Source organism: Malus sylvestris, chromosome 5 (assembly GCF_916048215.2).
Source record: "Malus sylvestris chromosome 5, drMalSylv7.2, whole genome shotgun sequence".
Classification (NCBI taxonomy): Eukaryota; Viridiplantae; Streptophyta; class Magnoliopsida; order Rosales; family Rosaceae; genus Malus; species Malus sylvestris.
In genome coordinates, this window is record NC_062264.1 from 7272094 (window position 1) to 7279869 (window position 7776).

At 37.5% G+C, this 7776-nt stretch overlaps 1 protein-coding gene across 1 annotated transcript; it reads left to right on the top strand.

Annotated features, from left to right (window-relative positions):
• The first annotated feature begins 4026 nt into the window (after positions 1–4026).
• LOC126624250 (subtilisin-like protease SBT3.11) lies at positions 4027–6800 on the top strand. The gene is made up of 3 exons (XM_050293274.1): positions 4027–4395; positions 4515–4612; positions 6587–6800. The coding sequence occupies exons 1-3, from the start codon at positions 4178–4180 to the stop codon at positions 6658–6660; spliced, it is 390 nt and encodes a 129-aa protein (XP_050149231.1). The 5' UTR covers positions 4027–4177; the 3' UTR covers positions 6661–6800.
• The last annotated feature ends 976 nt before the right edge of the window (positions 6801–7776 follow it).

Sequence of the window (7776 nt, forward strand, 5' to 3'; positions counted from 1 at the left end):
GACCCAATTAGAACTAAGACTTTTCTTAGTTTTGATTGGTGACTTTTGGACCACACACACCCACCTTTTCTCTCTCTCATTCCCGTGCTCTCTTTCTCTCAGACTCTCCCTCTCTCTTCCTTCTTCGTACGGACCAACCCAGAAACCCTCTCAAACCTTGTAGATCGAAGGTTATAAGATCACCATTGTGTTCGTGAGGACCATACGAGTTCAAATGTACCATTTTCAGGTAAGGAAACCTTCGATTTCACGTGGAAACCCTAGCTCCGATTTTGTCACTGTTCATGCATACGTGAAATCTTGTGTTTCAGGGAATTTGAAGCTTATAGGAAGCTTAAGGAGGTCCTCACGAGTCTCGGGGTACTTCGTTGGAAGACGTCAGAGGGCTGAGATCGACGTATATCTAGGTAAGCTGAACTATTGAGCTTTCTCTAGGAAAACCTAGTAGATTTTAAGCCTTGAAACTTATATAACGTGATTCTACATGTTATTAGCTTCATTTTGGTACCAATTTTATGGAAAATGGTGAAGAAATGAAAGAGAATAAGCGATTTAAAGTTTTACCTAGAAACCGGCGAAGTCACCGGCGACCGGCGACTCGCCAAAGAAGAAATGAGCATATTTCGATAAGTTGACGGAATATGCTAACGCCATCAGTCATCTTTAATAGTTACCATTGGGTTTTAACGGAATATTCCATGGAATATTCCTAACGGCCGTTAGAGAATTCATCAGGATTCCCTGCGCGTGGCCGCGTGTATTGCTGTGCACTCGCTGGCGCGTAGCCGCGCATGAGAGGTTAGAAAAATATTCTAAAAATTTGGGAATGATCCTGAGCTTGTGTAGGTCACTATGGTATATTCAAATACCAAAATTGAGCATTGTATGCGAAGTTATTATATAGTTTGCCTTTGTACTTTAAAAAACGTTTTTATAGTTAATTTGCATATAGGTGAGACTTATCCCAAGGACGAGCGTGTTCAAGGGCGACTCGGGGGCTACGACCCTTTGACATACTAGTGAGTGGGCTTTTGGTTTTCAGTATATATTTATATACTTGATATTTTCCCAGAAATATGTGCTTAAATGAAAGTATGTCGTAAATGCCATGCATATAAGTATAATTCGTTTATGAATTGGTATATGATGCTTTATATATATATATATATATATATATATATATATAAATGTGGTGCTGTGGATGCTCAGGTAAGCACAGGTGAGTTATGTTTGGTTATGTGAATTGTCAATGATGTGATATGTGATTGAATAATGTTGAGCTCATAAGACTGCACCTAGGGTGATTGTGATTTAGCCAGAGTTATGACACATGCTTGTTTATTATGTCACCTCCCGCACCATATGCTCATATTGGATCCAATTTAGGTGCACAGTCTTGTCGCATAGACCATCTTAGGTGGTTCCGACTCGTAGGTGACTAGCGATTTATCGTCCAGCTATTATGTGAGAACAGTATTGAGCATAGTTATATTACACCCATTGTTGTTGTACAAACCTTTTCCTTTGGTTCCGACTCTTGTGCAGTATGTTGCTGAATAGGTCATTGTAGTGACTCCGGCTATATTGATGTTGAGCTATGAATTCAGCCGTACAGACTACCACAGGGGTTCCGACTAACATGTTATATTTATATGAAATTATTCTTACTTGAATTGCTTACTATGTTATATCTTGGCATACATATAAATATGACTATGTGAAGCATGATTTGAATTGTTATAATTTCATATATATTTATGTATATGCATATATCTTGATTCTGGGAAAAATTATACATGTTTTACAGCGAGGGGTTAGATATGTTGATAAATGAAATGGTTTTGTAAAACATTTGTTTTTGCCCACTCACACTTTCTGTTTTGCGCCCCTCCAGGTTTTAGGTAAGTTTGCAGTTGCTGGGTGCGAGGACTTCGGTGGTACTGACATATCTAAATAATTGTAGGACATATTATGGTACTGTATAATTAGTATTTGTCCTACTGGACTGCACCTAGACTTTTTATGCTCTGATTAGGAGTGTTTACTTTTGTATCTTACTCCTAACACTTCCGTTTAGTAGTGCACTCTAGTAGTTTCGGTTTTTAATTATTCATATAATTCTTATCTTCATTGCTTCCGCACTGTGCGCATGGTTACGTCACCCTCACGTGACGGCCATCATGCCTTGATCTCGGTAGGGTGTGTCAAAATGAGAGGAAACAAAACGGGTGAAAGCGACAGTGAAGCAAATTTGAAAATGAGAGGAAACAAAACGGAACAAAATAAAAACCCAAACAAAGTACCACACGATGACCAACACGTGGGCCTGACAAAACTGTGTTGCAGCTGTAGCAAAAACAAATACAAAAAAAAAAAAAAAGTGAAACAAAGTCCAATTCCGTCAAAGACAACCAAACAAAGGGCACTGGTGTAACTGATGACGGACAGGTGGAGTAAAAAAGCGTAATAGCCTTTTCACTGTAGAAAAACGAAAAAGCATGGATGGATGAAAGACACGTACAATCAAAAGGACAACAATAAAGAAAAAAAAGGAAAGAGCATTGAAGCACCCAAAGAAATTGAAACCGGAGAGGATGAACGCGTGGCCTCGGAGGGCAAGGAAGTCATTGTACTGTAGAAAAGATGGCAAAAAAGTGGCTTAACAAACGAATTGAGGGGCATTTTGGTCTGCACACTGCCCTAGAACAATAACCAGATGTTTGGGTTTTAGTATATATAAAATTAGCTCAAAAAAGTTTGAATTCGGATTGGTTTCAGCTTGTGTTTGGCTCGTGAAACAACCAAACCAAACCAAACCAAGCTTAATCCGGCTCAAATAAGAAACAAACCAAGCTATTAGTATGTTCGATTCATAAAGCTTGTGAGAAACTCATTATTCAACTTGATAGATTTGGAATCTATTTCATTTCAAATCACGATGCTTTGGCCCAAGATTTTGAATTACATCAATGAGCATTCTCCTTCAATTGTGAAGGTTAGAGATTCCTTGTTTTTCATTCACTTGCCTCTGCGATTGGGTTGCTTAACTCCAACGAAGTCGTAAACATCCTCTCATACTCCGTCTTTTGCATAATGTAACATTAAGAAACTAACCACAAGAAAATTGGGGTGCTTTAGGTTCAAGGACTAGTTTGCATTATTGCAACAATCGAGTTCTAATTGACATGAGTATGTATCAAGTATACATACATAAGATCTCGAGTTATTCGTGTTCAGTATACTGCATCTTTATTAAGTACCTACACACTTATCTTAATGACCCACGATGATGACTTGAGACTAACCATGCATTCCATCCTACAAGAGTGTAGACATAGGGTGTACCAATCTTACCAGATTATAATATGTCCACTCAAATAATTCAACGACCAGAAGCAATGTTTAGGATAAACACATATGAAGATGGTCTCTTTAACATTATTTCATAAGTTACCTTGTAAGAGTATATAATCGTTATACATGGACTCACTAACGAGATTACATTGGTAATCTACCTATAGTGATCTTGCCCAATGATTACATTGTATTACCTTAATCGATCAATTAATCTTGATTGCTTTGAGGTCATACATCCAACAAAAACATCATTTCAACTTGCACTCTTATTGCCACCCGGCTACCGCCTAGTGAATTTTAAAGCATTGCTTACCATCAATTATTAAAAATCACATATTTAAGTTACACATCATAATAAGAGTCGTTAGATCGAATAATCTATTTGGATGTTATGGCTCTTGTTTTGCAGTGGAACTTAGATGTGTAATTTTGATGTGCACGAGAGAACGGGCAATGCTGAGGAAACTAAATTTGTAAACAAAGTTTGCAAACTAAATGATGTGTTACCAATAAGAATGAGCACGTTTATGAACGTTTAAGTAATAAACCAATCATCAATAAATTTAGTCTTGCTAGCATTACCTCTAGAGAAAACTTGAATAAAATAGAAAATAAAATAAAATAAAGGAAAGAAAGTATAAGGAAGAAGGCTCCACACCAAGTTGGAGGCCAAAGAGGCAAAGGCAAGGCAGAAAAGCCAAAGGAAGAGACGGAGTTACCAAACAAACACACACAAGTATCTTAGCAGCTAAGTCATATCCTTAATTGCTAAAAGGAATTTGCCCAAATTGATATTCGTGATTGAATTGTATAAAAAGGAATGCTAAGCACCGCCAGCTCCAACGCTTTCCTGTCTTTAATTTTGCTTTTGAATCTCATCATCTTCTCTGTGTTCGCTATGGCCGACGAATCTGCTCCCAAATCCGTCGCTGCTTCTTCTTCCGAAACGGCGGTCCACATCGTTTACACCGAACGCCCTCTTGAAAATGAGGAGCCTGAGTCCTATCACATCCGAACCCTAGCCTCCGTCCTCGGCAGGTCTCTCTCTCCCTCCTTTATCTACTGTTTGTTTCCTGGGAAAACCAAAGAAAAATGAATTTTGTGAATTTGTGTGAATTTGTGGATTGTGATATGCATACATACATATATACATACAGTGAGGAGGCTGCGAAGGAGGCTCTGGTATACAGTTACAAGACGGCTGCCAGTGGATTCTCCGCTAAGCTCACTCCTCAGCAGGTCGACCAAATTTCAAGTTAGTCCTCTCTCTCTCCCCTTCTTTCTAGTGTTGGTGATGAGTATTCTTCCGGTTTTCTTAGCAAATGTTATTTATTTATCCGATCCCTTATACTCCTCTTTGACATGGTTAATATGAATGTTTCAAGCTAAGTGAGTCGATTTTTAAAGGTGATCTTTTAATTCACGGTAGCGTATCGATCTTTCTATTGGGGAATCGGTTGTGTAGTGATTGATAGGTTGGCCTCTGCGGGTTTGTTTCAGCTTTGTTTTGGACCCCCAACCGCATCTGTTTCAACAATTGTGGGTATTCTTTGCTTGCTTATTGTTATCACTTTCTGGCATGTTCAGAATGCTTGGGACTAATTTGGTATAGGAGAATGGAATGGAAAACCCTCTAAATTCAAGGCATATTGAAGGTAGAGGAGAATTTTTAGGGGATTAGACATGAAGAAAACTTCTTCCTTCTGATCCTACCATTTTGGGGACGATTGGAATGGATAAATTTTCTTCTTGAGTAATCCCTTGGCTACCTTTAAGTTGGTTGCTATTTTTTCATTTCTTCCTTCATACCTTGAAAAGAATATCTTATCCATTCCAATTCAATCCTCTATACCAAACAAGGCCTTAAAGTTTCAGTTTTGCTCACACTACTGGGTCCTTATTCCACTTGGACTTTAACCCTATGTTTAGATCAAAGTCCCAAGGAACATTGACTAAATTGTTAAAAATGCACAACAAGAACACTACTAATGAACTAGTGAAACACCACAAAGCTACTACTAAAACACTAAAAATGCGCTACACAGACACTTAACATGGGGCTTTCAAAATGACACCTTTCATGGAGTCATTTGAGCAATCTCTCAATGTATTGATTGTATCTAGTCATCTTTAAGTCCCTCTAATTTTTGTAGCGCATTCCTAACAAATTTAGCCTAAGTTCCATGAAACTTCAAAGTCCCTCACACACTCCAAAGTTTCACTCCTGTGAAATTCATAATATGCTAAATTTGGCAATACCCAAACATGAGGAAAATAAAATAAATAAAACCTCAAATGATGTTTTTACTGTTTGTCATTGGTTAGATAATCTCTATAATCCTCTTATCCTGTTGTTGATTCAGAGTCTTTGTGGTTCTAACTTCTAAATGATTTAAAGTTAGCTGATGTCATTTTTATACGTTATCTTTATAAAAGAAGTTTTATACTACTATTGTTGCCCCCACAAGTATCCAATTGGTAAAAAACCTACTGTTTCCTTGTTGATTCACATTATAAGTGTTTACTTTTGCTTAACTTAGGCTGTACAATGCTTCTTGCTCATGCTCAGTACTGATGGCTGGCAGTGTATCCCTTTTCTCCTTGTTGTTGTTTTTGTTGTGTATTATTACCATTAAACACATCACAAATGTTGCATAGGCTTTCATATGGTAAAGGAATTACCAGTGTCATGGCATTTTGTTTATGTCTCTAGGCTGGCATTGATATGAATTCGCATTTCACATTTTAGGTCAAATTTGGTATTTCATCTATTTACCACGGCAGATGACGAATGTATATGAGTAATTTGTTGATTGATGCTAGGAAAACTTTAAGGCATGTGCATTGCGAAAGTGAGTTGAAGTCGTTTCTCCTTCAAAAAATAAACAGAAAACAAAAGAGAAAAAACCTTTATTTTTTTTTTTTGAACAAACGATATTATCTACACTAAAGAGGTAATGAAGTGGGCTAAGTCTCACATTGGGCTAGCAGTAATGTGGTTCAAATTCGCCTTTGGAGAGAATCGACCCTAAGACCAATCACTTATAAGTGAAGAGGAAAACCATTGTAGACAAAGCCATTTGTCAATTATGCACAGTTTCAGGCATTTTACTGATTATTGAGTTACATCAATAGATCTTTTATGCAAGTTATGAGTCCGGTAAACTAGGGAGTTTCGGATGATTAGAAATAAATACTCATAGTTTTGTTGTCTACTCGATATTGGCAGAGCTACCTGGGGTCCTTCAGGTTGTACCAAGCAGGACATTCCAGCTACATTCAGGACCGGGAAAGCTGCAGTAGAGGAACTGAACTCCATACATAAGAACATGTTTTAAACTCAAGTATCCGCCTTGGTGTATAAAACAATAAACTTGTTTACTCTTGGCATGCCGTGAATCTTTGCGTAATAAGGTTCATAATAAAAGTTTAAGATTGCCGTACTTATGTAACCTTGATACGTTGTATATGTAGTTTCCGTAGTTTACTTAATTCCCAGTTAAGTTGCAGAGGTTGTAATTTGAGCGTACGTCTAGTTCCCTAGGGAAATATAAGATGGATGACCATGCTTATGTTCCACAGATGATTTGTAAGGGTGCAGTGCGGATTACAAACATCAGGCCCTGGCTCTAAGTTTTTATTTTAATTTGATAAGGCTTTGGGTCAATCAACGTTGGGGCCCTTGGGGGCACTGGCACGGTAGGATTCAGATGAAGTGATGGAAAAAAATAAAAGTAGACGAAAAGCAGCTGTGGTATTGTGTAATTGAACTGGACGCCAGGTGTAGCAGGTCCATCTAAGTTGCTCTCAATTTATTCGGAAGAGGTTTAGCCTAAGTGATGACGTCATTATTCAACACCAAGATGCTAATGTGTCATTATTCAATGGAAAGAAGCTCAACCAAACCCTAACCCAACATTTCTAATTCGGGTTTGGGTTGAGTTCGGATTCATGCGAGTTTATTCAGGTTCGGGTTTAAATTGAGTTCAAGCTTACTCGGTTTTTAGGTTTGCTCATATGAAGGTCAATCTTGTAAAACATTATTGTATAAGATAAATTTCAAATTTTGAACCAAATAATATCAAAATGATTTAAAATTCAATTTTACACATCCTCATCCATACAAAAGATAAATTAAGTAGCGTGTCGTCATAAAGTTTCAACTATGTAAAGTTGAAATTAAGTTACAAGACAATACCAAATTTGTAATAAAAAAAAATGTAAAAGCAACACTATCATTCATTGTTCAAATGAAAAGCAAACAACAAACTTCAAGTATAGCCCTCCCAACTTGTACCTAGCTTATATATTATGGAGTGGGAAGGGTAATATGTGCATGAACAATTCGGTCTAGAAACCAAGTTGGGTTTGGTTTGACATTAGTGGGTAGAGCATCACCTCAACCCAATAATAATCGGG